Here is a 15,989-nt window from a genome sequence, read left to right as displayed (position 1 = left end):
ACTGTCGAGTACGTCCACTTCGAGGGAGCTAGGGGAGTAGGCGGCTTCGGCGAGCGCGTCTACCTCAGTCCCCGAGCCTCCACCGACCCCGGCGACTGCTACTCCGATAGCACCACGCTCTCCAGCCAGGACCTCGGCTGCGATGAGTTCTTCGCCGGCTCCACCACAACCGACAATGTCACGCACTCCAGCACCGATAGGCACCACTCCGAGCACGTCTACTCCACCACCAGCTCGTGTTGAGCATGACCCGGTTGAGCTCGCTACTCCGCTCTCTCACGACGAGGAGCGCGTCGACACGTACCACGACGGCGAGCCGTTGCGGTACCGTACGATGGAGAACCTTCTTGGTGACCAGCCGGTGCCAGGACCGATGCCTCACGACCTGGAGGCGCAGTTGCACCTTGCGTGTGACGACGGCGAGCCTCGGTCGTTTACAAAGGCCAAGAGACACGTGGCATGGCACGCGCGCGATGCAGTTGGAGATGGATGCGGTTGAGAAGAACCGCACCTAGGAGCTTGCTGACCTTCCTCGTGGTCACCGCGCGATCACCCTTAAGTGGGTGTACAAGCTAAAGAGGGATGAAGCCGGTGCCATCGTCAAGCACAAGGTTCGCTTGGTGGCACGAGGTTTCGTGCAGTAGGAGGGGGTCGACTTCGACGACGCCTTTGCTCCCGTGGCACGGATGGAGTCCGTGCGACTCCTCCTTGCGCTAGCTACCCAGGAGGGCTGGCGTGTTCATCACATGGACGTCAAGTCGGCGTTCCTTAACGGCGACTTGGAGGAGGAGGTCTATGTGCGCCAGCCGCCGAGATTTATGATCCCCGACAAGGAGGGCAAGGTGCTCCGCCTGCGTAAGGCCCTCTATGGCTTGCGGCAGGCACCGAGGGTGTGGAATGCCAAGTTAGATTCCACGCTAAAGGGGATGGGCTTCGAGCAAAGCCCGCACGAGGCGGCCATCTACCGATGGGGCAGTGGAGGTAATGCTCTGCTGGTGGGTGTCTACGTCGACGACTTGGTGATCACCGGCACCAAGGATGCAGAGGTGGCAGCATTCAAGAAAGAGATGAAGGCCACCTTCCAGATGAGTGACCTAGGGCCTCTCTCCTTCTACCTGGGAATCGAGGTGCACCAGGATGACTCCGGGATCACGCTTCGACAGACCGCCTACGCCAAGCGCGTCGTTGAGCTAGCTGGGCTCACCGACTGCAACCCAGCTCTCACTCCGATGGAGAAGCTGAAGCTGAGCCGCGACAGCACGATGGAGGAGATGGACGCTACGCAGTACCGACGTCTTGTGGGGAGCCTTCGCTACCTCACCCACACACGTCGGCTACGTTAGTCGGTTCATGCAGCGACCGGCAATAGAGCACCAGCAGGCTATGAAGAGGATCATCCGCTACGTTGCGGGGACTCTCGACCACGGCCTCTACTACCCTAGGTGCCCTGGGGCGGCACACTTCGTCGGGTACAGCGACAGCGACCACGCCGGCGACATCGACACCAGCAAGAGCACGAGCGGGATCCTCTTCTTCCTCGGCAAGTGCCTCGTTAGCTGGCAGTCGGTCAAGCAGCAGGTGGTGGCCCTGTCCAGCTGTGAGGCCGAGTACATAGCGGCCTTCACCGCTTCGACTCAGGCGCTCTAGCTCGCTCGACTACTTGGTGATCTCCTCGACAGAGACACTAGAGCGGTGGAGCTCAGGGTGGACAGCAAGTCCGCTCTAGCCATGGCAAAGAACCCCGTCTTCCATGAACGCAGCAAGCACATCCGGGTGAGGTACCACTTCATCCGAGGTTGTCTTGAGGAAGGGAGCATCAAGACGAGCTACATCAACACCAAGGACCAGCTTGCGGACCTACTCACCAAGCCCTTTGGGAGGATCAAGTTCCTTGAGCTCTGCTCTAAGACCGAGAACTTTCCCACATGACGACGCACAAGACTTAGGGAGAGAATGATGGATAAGTCTGACTGTTGTGGTCTTTGTAGGGCTATTGTGGTCTTTGTGTTTTTATGACAGCATATGACATCATCTTAAACTAAAGGATAGCATCTAGAACAGCATCTTAGACTAGCATCTAGAGGACATCATCTTAGCATCTAGGACAGCACCTTGACATATGCTTAACTGGCTAGCAGCCTATAAATATGTATCACCAACCCCTCGGGTTGGTATAGCATTGAGAAATAAACCAGAAAATTGTCCCAACTCCTAGTGTCATCCTCTCTCGATGAGTGTAGGAATTCTGCTACTTCCAAGAGTGAGAATTCAGCGACTAACAGACAACAGTGGATATATTTACAGAGGATTACAGCCTCAGCGAGCTAGCAATTGCAAAACATCAACCACGGCAAACAATTTTACATCTACAAAATCACAGAGCTCATATATACAAACAAGGGGGCTGGCTAGGTAGGTCAAGTCAGAAAGCCACACACGGATTCCTCTTCAAGTTCGGAGAGTGTTCCTGCTCGGCGGCAACAGCCCGTTGGCTGGGCTGAACAGCCGGGTCCTCTTGGGCTCTGATATCCTCACCTGTGTTATTGCTGTCGCCAGTGCGTCAACTATACCACATTCATCTTGCTCTTCAGAGTTGTCACTTGAGGATTCTGAAGATAAAGACTCGCAGTAATCAAACCTAACTCTCTCCCTATGAATCATGGGAGTTGCAGTCTTGTTAGTACCCCATAGGTCAGAGAATTCAGCTTTCTGCGGGCATTCAGTGTAGAATAAGACCCAGGGGTGCCCTGTGTTCAAAGCCATTGGAAGAGTCAATGAGAAATCACATCAAAGAAGCATAAGCTATAAGGATGCTTGAACTTACGGAGAACATCTTCGGCATAGGGTCTTGAAGAGACATCTCGATTAAGCATTCGGCCAATGAGATCACGAGCAAGCATTGACACCGATGCCCACTGACTGCTGTGAAAGTCAAGCTCGACAGTCTTTATAGCATCAAAGATAGCTTCGACAGAATTTCCTTGGAATGGAAGAGTGCCCATCAATAGAACATGCAGAAGCACCCCAGCAGCCCATATATCTACTTTTTGCGAGTAATTTCCTAGTAGAACCTCAGGTGCCACATACGCGGGGCTGCCAGCAACACCAATCAATTGCTGACCTGCTCAAAGTTGAGGAACATATTAGTGAGCATCAAACCTGTAGCAAGTGAAAGAGTCATATAGACGATTCAAGAGCATCATCTAGTTTTGACCTAGATGCAACTTGTTTTTTTCTAGCCAGAGAATACCACGTTTGTAACCTCAAACCTCAAGTAAATACGTTTCAATAAAGATCTACAGATATTAACATAGCAGCCAGGTCATATCACAGAATCTAAATGGCAGATAGACTAAAATACCGAATGGCAAATGGTCCATTTGTGCGACACTACAAAATCTCAGAAAGAAAATTAATGATCAAACAATTTGTCAATATTCTAGAAAGAAATATCATAATTGCCATATGCAAGGAATTGTGTTTCAACATATTCCTTGTATAACGATAAGTGCATTGAAACAAAACAGGGTAAGCTCATCCAATATAATCACGTCATGGTTTCATACATAGTTTTACAGGAAAACAAAGACATGTTAGTGTTAGTCTGATCACATACACAAGGAAACTACTAACAGACATTTTACCACCTCCTGATGAGCAAATTATTACTGGCCTTAAAACCAGTTAGGCTGCTATATGCCTATATCTAGCGCACAGAAGCACACAAATGCCTTAAAACCACATGACCCATGTAGCAGTAACGATGACCTGACTACCTCACCACCATGATGTCATTCTATTGATGCTGCGAACCCAAATATCCAGAACTCCATGGGAGTAACAACTACCTCCGGATGACAACAACTTGACTGCAACTACCAAATTAGCACCACTTCGACTCTTGACAGACCTAACAAAACAAAATGACACAGTGAATGAGTACCTGATACCAAGTCATCACTGAAAACACAACTTGCACATTTCAAATCCCCTGTAAAACGCCTTTTAAATGCTAGTGACAATGTGCAAATGCAGCATGAACTGGAAAACCCTGCCAAAGACCTAGTTTTATGTGTGCATTAGCAAAATAAACCATTCTTCCTAATGCAGAATTTGAGCACAACGACAAGATAGTAACCACTACAACACCATAAGAATTTGATGTGATTAAATCTTCCTATATTGAGTAATTCTCGTTCTCCACCATTGTTATCTACTAATCTGGCAGCATTTTTAAGGAACTACATTGTCAGAATAGAACGAATTCGACTAGATAGAAGTGGCAATCTTTCTAGGTACTTACCATCGGCAACTCGCACGGCCAATCCGAAATCTGCAAGCTTCAACCTTCCAGCCTTGGTGAGCAGAACATTCTCCGGCTTGACGTCCCTATGCACGACACCCATCTCGTGGCAGTACTTGAGGACGGCCATGAGCTCCTTGATCACATTGGCGGAGCGGCGCTCCGAGAGCTTACCCTCCCTGGCCACCTCATCGAGGAGCCGTCCGCCGTGGCAGAGCTCCATGACGAGGTAGAAGGCGTCGGCGTCCTCGAAGACGGCCCTGAGCGTGACGACGCCCGGGTGGCCCGAGAGGTGTTGCATGATCTCCACCTCGCGGTGGGCCGTGTCCCCGCCGTTCTTGGGCAACGCCTTGCAGGCGAACTCCTCCTCGCCCCGGGCGGCCTTGGGGCGGCAGACGCGGACGGACCCGAACTTGCCGTGCCCGATCTCCTCGCCGAGGTCGTACTCGCTCTCCAGCCGCTTCCGCCGCCCGATCCGCGTGGCGCTGTCGATGCAGCTCACCTTCCGCTTGAGCCCGCGCCCCGGGAGGAAGACCCCCGCCGACGCCGACGCGCCGCTCGCCGCGGGGGCCGTCATCACCACGGCGGGGGCGGCCGCGTCGGCGCGGCGCGGGGACCGCGGCGGCTCGGAACCGCGGCAGGCGCGCTTGCGGGAGGCCAAATCTTGGAGGGACCTGGCGGCGGAGCACGCTGGGGGCGCGCCCTTGCGCTTCCGGGGCACCGGCTCCATGGCGCGCGCGCGAGCGCGCGGAGGATCGGAATCTCCCACTCCTAGCTTGGGTTTTGGCGGCGCCGCCTCCGGCTCCCGCGCATCGCGCGTCGGCGGTGGGGGGAGGGGGGCGGATCGGGGCAGCAGCTGGGGTCTGATTGCGGGGCGGAGCGGGGCAGCGGCTCGGCGGGTGGGGCTCGGAGAGATGTGGCGTCGAGGTGACGCAAAAGGACGAGGCTTTTGTGTGTGTGTGTGTGTATCGGTCCATCGGAGTCGGAGCGGAGCGGAAGAGCGGAGCTGGGGCGCGAGCACGAGCGCCAGCGTGGTTCGTTGGCGCACGGCGTAACCGAGGCGAAGCTACGCGAGGTTTCTTGAGTGGGTTTGTGGTCCTGGGCCGTCACGAGGCCCATGTGATGTGGGGGGCGTTTTCAATATCCTAGCCGGAACAAGCAGACGGCGGCGCTTTGTCGCTGCAGACTGCGGACAAGCTGTGTTATACGTCCTCACTCAAAACAGCCTGGTCGCAAACCACGAGCCACTGTAAAATGTCTCCCGTTATAGATAATAATAAGAAGCGGACGTGGGTCTAGGACTCTAGGGCCACGGTCTTAGACGTGATCCAAAATATCTCTCGAAGTTACGTGAATTTCTAGCTCGACTGAAAATACGTTGGGTCAAATTTCTTAATCCTAACTGGGCCAAACACGTTTGGATGGAGATTGATGAGATAGAGAAAGAGAAATAGATTGGGACAAAAGTAGAGGTATGGGATGAGCATGCTAGCCTTTATTTTCATATCCCTATCTTCATCTCCGATTATCCAAAACCCATATTTCCTATTTTACAAACGCCACTGGAGAGAAAAGAGCACCTGCGATTCCCAAGTACCATCCCTATCCTTCACGATCCACATCTTTGCCCGCCGGTCGCCACAATCCCCACTAGTTTTTTCTCTCCTCCTCCTACGTTAATTGGGCCTGTTCGGTTCTACTTTTTTTGGCTGTGACGGGTGCTACTTCATGTTTTGTATACAATAGAAAGTTATTGTGGAGATGCAACAACAGCCATAATAAGCTGAAGCAACACACCCTTGTACAACCAGTATCACAAAGCCAACCTTTTGTACAAGCACTAGGAGAATAAAAGATGTTGTTCAAAAACCATGAATGTTAGAAGAACTAGTTTTGTTATCTATTAGTATTACATCCGGTGCAGACTATATAACCCGGTGCTAGTGGTATACATGCTTTGATCGTGGTCTAGGCTTTCAAAATTGACGAGCTCTGCCATTGCTTATAAGGCGTTCGGTTGAGGAATCAAATCGTTCAAATGAGATAGTGCACCATGAGTCAATCCCTTAATAGGGTGTTTGGTTTAAGGAATCAAACCATTCTAGATGAGGTGGTGCATCATAAGTTTATTTCCGAAATTTGGTGTGATGACTACATTCCTTGTACTATTATGGATTAGTAGCTTGTGAGGAATGAGGTGATGATGCTTCAGCTCATTCTATTATACAAACCAAACAAAAAAAATAAAGAGTGTGAAGATGATTAACTCATTTTTCAAACCAAATACCCTATAAATTTGGTGGAATAATTTTATTCCTAAAACTAGTACTGATTACTACTAGTTTCTGTGAAATGAGATTTTATTATATAAGCCAAATAAAAAGTGAGGATTGAGAGACGATGAACTACCAGACACCCTATTACTGACTCGGTAAGACTATCTCCAACAGCAGACGTATCACGCTACCCAAACGCAAAATGTCTGCTCCACGTCAATTTACGGCAAAAACATACAATCCAATAGATGACGCAAATGGCGAACCCATTTTGGGTGGGAGATGATGGAGAACGCAAATCTGCGTGGTCTCTCTCCTCGACCCAAATCTCCGGCGCCGTGGACGACGACGGGGCCAGGCGGGACCGCGACGGGGCGCGGCCGGCGCGGCCAGGCGGGAACACGGCGGGGAGCGGCCAGCGGGGCGAGGCGGACCGGCGACGGGGAGCGGCCGGCGCGGCGAGGCGGGCCCGCGACGGGGAGCGGCCGGCGTGGCGAGGCGGGTCCATGGCCGGCGAGACCACCACCACAGCCGCTGGCCACCACAGCCGCCGCCCACCACCACCGCGCACCACGCCGCCCGCCGCCAGATTCGGACGCCACCGGCCGGATCTGGGAGAGGGAGGGCCGGGGAAGAAGAAGGGGAGGGAGGGCCGGATCCGGCCGAGAGAGGGAGGGAAGAAGGCGGGCGGCGTCTGCAGCGGGCGCCGCGCCAGTGCGCAGCCGTGCTGGGGCGAGCACCACTAGCGCGCCGACGCCCCGCCCGCGACGATGGCTGTCCGCTCTGGGCGTCGCGCCTGTGCCAGCGGCGGGGAGGGAGGGAGAGGCTCGACACTTGGCGGGGAAGGAGGCGGGCGGGCAGCGGCGCATGCAGGGTGGCGCGGGATCTGCGGCCGGCGAGGAGCGAGGAAGAGAGAGAGAGGGCAAGGGGAGATCGGGAGGAAGAGGGAGGGAGGGGAAGAGAAGTGACAAGGGGAGAGAGAGAGGAGATATTTTTACCGGTGTACAGTGATTTAGGTCGTCTGTTGGAGGAGCTGAATTTTGGGTGCGGATACTTTTTGCTGTGTAGAACCTAAATTAGAGAATAAGTGTTGTGTCTGGACGCTCATTATTGGAGACAGTCCTGCAGCAACATAGGCCCTGTTTAGTTTCTAAAATTTTTTGTCTCCTACAGTAAAAGAGTATGTTTGGACACATGCATGAAGTACTAAATGTAGACGGAAAAAAACTAATTGCACAGTTTTCGGCAAAATCGCGAGACGGATCTTTTAAGCCTAATTAGTTTATGAAAGCCTTAAGTGCTACAATACCCACATGTGCTAATGACCGATTAATTAGTATCATTAGATTCGTCTCGCAGTTTCCTGATAAGTTCTGTAATTTGTTTTTTTATTAGTATCAAAAACCCCTCCCGACATTCTTCCGACACATCCGATGTGACACCTAAAAATTTTCACCTCCCCAACTAAACACACCCATAATATACAGGATTATCTGCTAAAAGTTGGCAGTCACTGATTACTACTCCAAATACCTCTGGCAAGCGTAATAAAGAAACTGACGTCCAGGGGCCGGGGCCCAAGCCCCAAAGTAGGCCGATTTCTACGGTGCCGGTCTTAGGATTTTAAGGCTCTCTAGCGATCTTGTCGCAGCGACCCCTCTTCACCATGTATAAAATCTTATAATATATAGGTGCTAATTTTACTTGCAAAACGAAAGCAAATTCAATAACATATTTTTAATTTAATATGTCTGATAATTATCGAGGAACAATGTAGATTAAGCAATATATTTGTAGATGTATGATAATTATCGAGGAACAATATAGATTAAAAAAGCAATATATTCATTTTCTTTTCTCACCCATGACAAATGTTTCTTAGGTAACATTCTAAAATTCTAACACCTAAATGAGAAGAAAAATATAACTATATGGGTACAAAGTACTAGAAGTCTGGAATATTATACAAATAATTAATTTGGATTAAAAATAAAAAGGAAAAAATACATTGGCCCCGTTCGGCTTACCCCATATTCGGCTTGTTTTTTCAGCCAGAACAATGTTTTCTCTCACAACAATTCAGCCAAAACAGTGTTTTCAGTCAAGATTTAGCTAGCCGAACGGGGCCCTTGGGCCTAAACAGCTGATCGGTGATCACAATTCATAAGAAGCCAAGAATCAAGATGTCGTCGTCGTGGAGCCCTGCCTAGTCGCCGTCCTCGTGCGCCGTGTCCGTGTCTCCGGTAGTCTAGCTCTTCGCAGCGGCGCGGCTCGCTAGCTCCGCGTGTGTAAGGCGCACGTCGCGAACTCACGATTAGAATGTGCTGTGTGCAGCGTGACTCATCGCCTTCTTTCTACCCGAGAGCCATTGGGAAAGAAATACCGATGTTGTTTTTTTAGGCCATCTGACCAGTTCTATATCTCTTTTCTCGTTAATTTGCTAATAACTAATGGACTATAGGACCTAGGGATTTATATACCTGGGCTTGAGACCCTCCTCCACTTGGCCCTCGACCGTCGCACCTCGTGCCCTACCCCTAGGGCTGGCACTGGATTTCTGAATAGTCTAGGACTCTAGGTGCCATATGCAGCCCAACTTATACATGCCAAAAGGATGCACCCTTTGTCAAGAACTCAAGATGACACTGGAGCTGAACTTTAGAAAATTGGATTTACACATGATATTTCTATTTCAAGAACGGGTGCAAAACTATGCGAATCTTCCGGTCTAACCTCACGGAGGGAAGTCGTTGGGCCGAATTCTTTCTTCACTGAATAGCATGGTTCTTCTATTTTGTGGTTCAAGTTCGGTCGACAAATACATATTTAGCCCGGAAATGTGATTAGTTTGGTTAGCCAGATTACTTATCTTTTTAGAGAATTTTCACGTTGTATTTTGATTTATTTGCATTCATAAACAACTTATTTGTTGCCAGTATAAATGTATAATTTAGTGATTTATAAGATTTTTTAAATGATCTATGGTATTTTTAGATATTTTATGGTGCCATAGCATAGTATATTTAAATTTAGTCGAGTGCACAAATTTATTGTTCAACGTGTACAAACTTTAGTTCTATTTTTCGTTCCATAGGTATATATTCAACGTTGAAATTAATTTATACTTATATATTTTTATTATTATATTATTGGGTGCATGTCCCAATTCCAGTAATGGGTGTGATTGGTTTCTTACATTAGATTTAACATGCATTAGACCTTATGCAACATAACTCAAGCCAACATAAATGTATGCAATATATATCTTGGTGTTTCGTTGTCCTGCATAAGTAAACCATGTTTAGTAAAATTTATATACCTTGGTGTTTCGTTGTCATGCATAGGTAAGTTGTGTTTAGTAAAATTTTGTTTGGTTGTTTACAGTGTTTTAAATTGCAGGCTATATCATTTAGCGCAGCGGAAAGGTATGCTCAACCAATATAGCACAACTATATCCCGTTATTTAGTATAATGGTGTTGTAGTGGCAACTGGCATGAGCTGTTATAATGCTGTTCTAACTATGTTATAGCTCGCTATTTAAAACACTAGTTGCTTACCTTGTGTTGCATGTAGTCACCGTAATGTTCTATAAGTGGTCTCATGTTCCTATTAGAGGTAGGGGAGGTGTGAATATTTTGTCTTTTTTATGCCCATTGGCTTATATGCAAATCTGCATTGCCTACTGTGAAACCCCGCTAAATGGGCCAAAGCTGGGCCGGCCTGACGGGTTGGGCTGAATGGATGAGCTACTGTAGCTCAGGTCACATGATACCATAGCTGCGGGACACTGTGGCTATAGGACTTTAGTCCCACATCGGAACCTAAGGGGAAACCGAACCAGCTTAAAAGCTTGAGCCTAGGAGAAAATTAACTTTGGATTGATTTTTTTGCGCGAAGCGAGGACCAAAGCACAAATAAGTTAATTAGCATGCGTGGTTTCATTCAATGTGTAGAATGGATCTTAACCGTTATCCACCTACTACAACCAAATCTGACATATACTAACTAAGAGCATCTCTAAGAGTTTGCTATTTCAACTTGGCATCCGCGCGCGTATATGGCTTGGCATCCGGGGCTCTTCGTTCGCTTAGCGGGCCTCCTCGTTTTGTTAACGGGGTTTTTTTATTTTACCAAGTCAAAAATGCCAAACTCTTGGAGATGGATTGTTTTTTTACTTGACATATAATTTTGGGAGTTGGCAAATCACAAGATTTGCCAAGTAAAATTTGACAAACTCTTGGAGATGCTCTAATGCTACATTGAGCTTGTTTTAAACATTGGATGTACAAGTCTAGATACAGGCGAATGTAAGCAATCAAACAGACCTAATGTTTCATTAGGTGTATAAACTTTTGCTCCTTTATTCGAATTATAAGACATTTTTACTATATATGTGGACATAATATATATATAAGTACATAACAAAAGCTATGTATATAGAAAATCTAAAACTTCTTATAATTTAGAATGGAGGGAGTATTTTTATGTTTTAATTATTTTTTCCAAGTATTTAATATTTTCTTATGAAGATGGACGTATTTTTCTATTAGCCTGAGATAACTTTCTCGTGAAGCCATAATATTTCCATGTGAAGTTATAATAGTTTTTTCCCTAGGACAATTTCATGCCTAGAATAACTTTCTTATGAAGCAAGCTCATAAATATACAACATTCTTCTTTTGGAACAATTCAACCTTTTACTAGGAACACTGTTCCACTCATTAGAAAAATACTTTAGCTTTATAAGAAAAATGTACTTTGAGAAAATATTATCCTAATATATTTAAGTGGAGTTTTGTTTTAAAGTTTTATTGCAATATACCACTCCCTCTATTCCAAACTATAAGACGTTTTCACATTTTTTAGATACGTAGTTTTTGTTATACACTTAAATATTCATTATGTCTATATACATAGTAAAAGCAATGTATCTAGGAAAACAAAAAAATCTTATAATTTAAAACATAAAGAGTATTAAGAAATATAACGGTGCAATCATAAATTTCTTTTCACTACTCGATGGTTAAAAATTGGCTATAAAATAACTCTAGATACGTAATTTTCTTTTCACCGTCTTTCGTTCTAAATTAAAATTTGTCTTGTTTTTTCTAGATATTATCTAGCTGCGTAGTAAACGTTATATATCAAGAAAATACAAATGAATATAGGGAGTGTTTCCTTGCGGCTGGTGTCGTGTATTATAAGGGTTCAAAATTTCAGCAAAATTTCGCTGAAATTTCACAAATTTCGGTATTTCGGTGGTGGCCAAAAGAAAATCTAAAATTTTATAATACACTAATACATATGTTATATAATTTTAGACTCATATTTTTCTATTATTTATATTACATATTCTTCTACTCAACAGATAGGTAGTCAGTTGGGCGCGCTGCAGCCAGCGCCGGCTCCTGCTTCGTGTGGTTGCGGGAATTCGTAGGTGTTCTGTTTGTTTGTGTGGAGAGTCGGGCGTTGTCTGTGTTTTCTCTCTCTGTTTTTTGAGTGATCATACTGCAACCAGCACTGGATGCCAACTTTTTCTGCTTTGTTGGACACGTCATGAAGCTTTAATAACATCGTAGGTACATACATATGGAAAGTTAGCCTTAAGTTTGTCTCGCTTGTAAACGTGAGATTGCTAACCAAGAACCACAGGGCTATAGGCATACCATAGCTAAGGGGGCAGTTTCTCATAGCACAGGTAGTGTTTACATGAAACAAAAGGGAACGGAGTGCAGCAGCTGGAGCAAGCAGGTTGTATTCTTCGAGCACCAAGTGCAACAGCCGCAGGACGTGTAGGATTGTTGTTGCTTGCTAGCGTACAATTTCGGCTTTAACCTCTGGTAGAAGAAAGATCCTGTCTCGGTGTAGTGCGGCCTTCCGTGTCCTGATCAATATCACTGCATTGATATGAGTATCAGCAAATGTCTCCGATTCAAGGACCGTAGCACCAGAAATTTGTTTAACTCTGTTCTTATCCAAGTGCTTTATGTTATCTTTCTGGGATTTTTCTGCAGGGTCTTTGTTGTCTATAACATTTTTGTTTATTCATTGTAGGCATAGAACATACAGGATTTTTCTAATCATAGGCACTATGGATACATAAGCTATATGGCCTTAATATCGCACCTGAGGTGATAGCAGAGTGGCTGGTGTTGCTGCTGTCGGTGACGTCTCTGTTTCCTGGTTAATCAATTCGGTAAGTGAAGGAAATGTATATTTGTTTGTTTGTTTGTTTGAATAATAGCGCCTTGTTGATAGAATTGTGTATTGACCACCTAAAAAAAACCTTATGTAGTATACTGAATGTTCCTTGAGCCGAGGCTTAAACAAAAGAATCCATTTCAATGGGATCTGGCCTTCTATGGCAGTTCCCTGGAAAGGTGGCCGATAATCATGCACATCCATACACATAAACATGATAATTTATTCTAGAATTAAGACAGGGACACGCTCATCTAGCAACACCAAATTCATCTGCAACAAAGCAAAAGGACATAGAATAGAAAGTAGGAATTCGGACAAAGAGCAAAGCTGACATATTATTCACAAAGAGGTACATCAAGGGCCATGAAAATGAAGTTTATGAGAGAGGTTGTTCATCTATATGTGTAACCAGAGTTAAGAACCTAATCTAATTATAGGCAACATTTACAAAGAAAGTGTTCTGGATACGCAAAAAAAGAATCAGAAACAGTGTAAAGAGAAATGAGCATCATTTTTTATCACCACATAAATGGGATATGCTAATGCTAATGATTGCAGCATTAAAAAAATCATTTTAATTTTTTTTTCGTAGGTAACAAAACGATGTTTCGCATGTGGTTTATCAAAACAAAATGCAACTAAAAAAGGCTACATAAAGAAATCAGAACTCATGAAAGGCGGTAAGCCGACAATTCATATTGCATCTGCACTAACCTTGGCTTTTAATAAGGAATTTTTTTTATCAACACTGAAACTGTAGCCCCTCTGAAATTGGGAGCAATCTACAACAGCACAAACTGAAATAAGATTCTAATCCTATGTCGAGCAACCAGAGCACTGAAAATTTTGAAGTGATGATTGTAACTGAAAGAGAAGTTTCATGAAATCTAATTAGGTGAATATAAGTTGAAACCGTAGACACCTGGCGTAACCTTTATATCAAGTTTCTGGCGAAATTCTTTATGTGAATGCACAATTAGAATCATAGACAGGAGGAAAGGCAAATGGCATGAACAACTATTGTTATAGGGATGAATAGCGTATCCAATTGACTGGCTAGAGCAATTCATATGAATCTGGAAAGAAAAAAAAACATGGAAACATCCAAATTTCATGTATACATTCAAATCCACAATTTTCCTCCAACTATAGAACACAGGAATCCAGGATAGAAGCATACATGGATAATCTCAAAACAATCAAGTAATTATTTGAGAAAGGGAATTATGTAACTAATCTGAAAAGAAATGGGGAAAGATTAACCTGCAAGAACAACTGCAGCTGACACTAACATCTACATAGCTGAAGGCAACGGCATGAACCTGTATTGAAGGGAAAGAAACCAATACTTAGAGCAAGACGGTGGATAGTTAACGAAATCACTGATAGTTTAGCAAGCAGGAGCAGAAAAAGAATTTTTCATTAAGATAACCTGTCCACTGCCCTTTCATGAAACTGTAGGTCATTGATCCAAATGCAATATCTGTCACCAGCTTAGGACAAAGTCCTGTGACTACTGGAAGACAAATCAGTTAATACTCAAGATAATAAGAAGGTAAGATTGGAGTAACCAGACCTAGGACATATGTGGAGGCGAAGCAATGTAGTAATCTTTATGTCATTATTAGCACAAGCGTAACTTATGTATATATCAGAAAAAGAACATTCCTCTTACCAGACTCTGAATGCATCATATGATACACGATGGTCAGGGAAAGAAAAGAAATTTTACTTTCACACATGGAAAGGACATCCCCTCAATTGGTAGACTTTGCAACAATACAGCAGCATACAAAAGTTGAATAGGCAGATGGCTCTGCCCTTTGATGGGAAAAAAAATGAAAGTACACAGCAAAAGAGATTCTGTAGGGGGGAAAAAAGGAATGGATTTGTAGCTCTCATCCGTAGCAACCACGTTGGGGATTGTTGGTTGAGCACACCTGGTTAATGGATCTGTAGCAAAATCATGAGCAGATAAATAGATAAGGTTAGGATTTGTGAAGAACAGAGAACATGTCAAGGATTTGTATCCATTGCCTCACCATCGGAGAGGCGAGATGTAGGAGGCCTTTCCTGGGAAGCAGTATGGTAAGACCCGGCGGCATAGTCGTTGCCGAACCTCAGAGACGCGCCGCTGCCTCAAGGCAAGGGGGCGTGACGAAGTCGAGGAAAGTGTCGCTTTGCCTTGCGGACGCTCCGGTTGGTTACTGGGTTGGGGCTCCGGCGAGATGCGCAAGAGGTAGGGGGTAACGGGAATCCATTGACGCGGTCATCGACGGCCGAGGAGGCGAGGATGAATGGCAACCACGGCAGGCCGACTGGTGTTGGAGCAGAGGGCGGCGGATCCAGCCATGAATCGTTGACGGTTGGGGCTGAGAAGATACGTGGAGGGTCGACGAAGTTTTTGGAAGCGACGGCCTGCGTTTCCTACCTGACTTGCCATGGAATCGGCTAATGGAAGGCGGTGCACGCCCTCGATCCAGCGTGGTTGGCAGATGGAGGACGGTGGGGGCGAGGCGGGAGCGGAGGAGTCAACGGAGGGGGCGAGGTTGAGGACATGCGAGCGGAGGGAGCGAGGATGGGAAGACGCGATGAGAAAGGCGGGGCCAGGACCCGAGGAGGCGGCGAAGAGGGCGAAATGGATGGCCGATTTTTGCCACGCAAGCACGGCATTTATTTAGGAGGAGCTGAACCCAGCTGATCAGGGTCTAGTGAATCAAGCGCTGACACATGGCGATGAACGGTTGGGCAGAAGCCGCGGAGGCCGTTTGAAAGAGTATATAATATATTAATATTTGTTTAGATCTATTTTTTTAGAAAAATTATACTTTATGTGCTGGTGTCTAAAAAAAAGTCCGACCAAATTTGGACCGAATTTTATGAAATTCGGTAATTTTGGTGGTAGTTAAAATTTTTGCAATACCGAAATTAAAACCCTGTAATAACGTAGACATGTAGGCCCCGTTCGGCTTACCTTATATTCAGCTTGTTTTTTCAGCCTGAACAGTGTTTTTCTCTTACAACAATTCAGCCACAACAGTATTTTTCAGCCAGTTTCAGCCAAGATTTCGCAAGCCGAACGGGGCCGTAGTGGATGCTTGGTTTAGAAACTAACTTTTTTAAGGGTCAAAACTCTTTAAACATGCCGTGTTGTAGTGTTGTCAACGCATGCGCGGCTTCCACATGCGTCTGTATTAAGGCTTAA

General features: G+C 46.0%; 2 protein-coding genes across 4 annotated transcripts; both read right to left on the bottom strand.

The window, feature by feature from the left end:
* Positions 1–2,138: 2,138 nt before the first annotated feature.
* On the bottom strand, positions 2,139–5,277 carry LOC136473155 (serine/threonine-protein kinase PEPKR2-like). Its single transcript, XM_066470838.1, has 3 exons — positions 4,304–5,277; positions 2,825–3,121; positions 2,139–2,747 (listed from the first exon to the last, which is right to left on the bottom strand). Exons 1-3 carry the CDS (start codon positions 5,031–5,033, stop codon positions 2,449–2,451), a joined length of 1,326 nt encoding a protein of 441 aa, XP_066326935.1. The 5' UTR covers positions 5,034–5,277; the 3' UTR covers positions 2,139–2,448.
* A 6,844-nt stretch (positions 5,278–12,121) lies between these two features.
* Positions 12,122–15,426, bottom strand: LOC136473154 (uncharacterized). Of its 3 annotated transcripts, none has more exons than XM_066470837.1 (7): positions 14,827–15,426; positions 14,217–14,737; positions 14,048–14,106; positions 13,499–13,566; positions 12,867–12,952; positions 12,707–12,760; positions 12,122–12,477 (listed from the first exon to the last, which is right to left on the bottom strand). In XM_066470837.1, exons 3-7 carry the CDS (start codon positions 14,076–14,078, stop codon positions 12,411–12,413), a joined length of 306 nt encoding a protein of 101 aa, XP_066326934.1. In that variant the 5' UTR covers positions 14,079–14,106; positions 14,217–14,737; positions 14,827–15,426; the 3' UTR covers positions 12,122–12,410. The 3 variants fall into 3 exon arrangements, 2 of the variants coding, with proteins under 2 accessions (XP_066326934.1, XP_066326933.1); XM_066470836.1 differs by having other exon boundaries at positions 12,122–12,464; XR_010762532.1 differs by lacking the exons at positions 12,867–12,952; positions 13,499–13,566.
* Positions 15,427–15,989: the final 563 nt, after the last annotated feature.

This window comes from Miscanthus floridulus, chromosome 8 (assembly GCF_019320115.1).
Source record: "Miscanthus floridulus cultivar M001 chromosome 8, ASM1932011v1, whole genome shotgun sequence".
Lineage (NCBI taxonomy): Eukaryota > Viridiplantae > Streptophyta > Magnoliopsida > Poales > Poaceae > Miscanthus > Miscanthus floridulus.
Note: the sequence above shows the minus strand (reverse complement) of the source record. Positions and strands in the feature narration are given on the sequence as shown.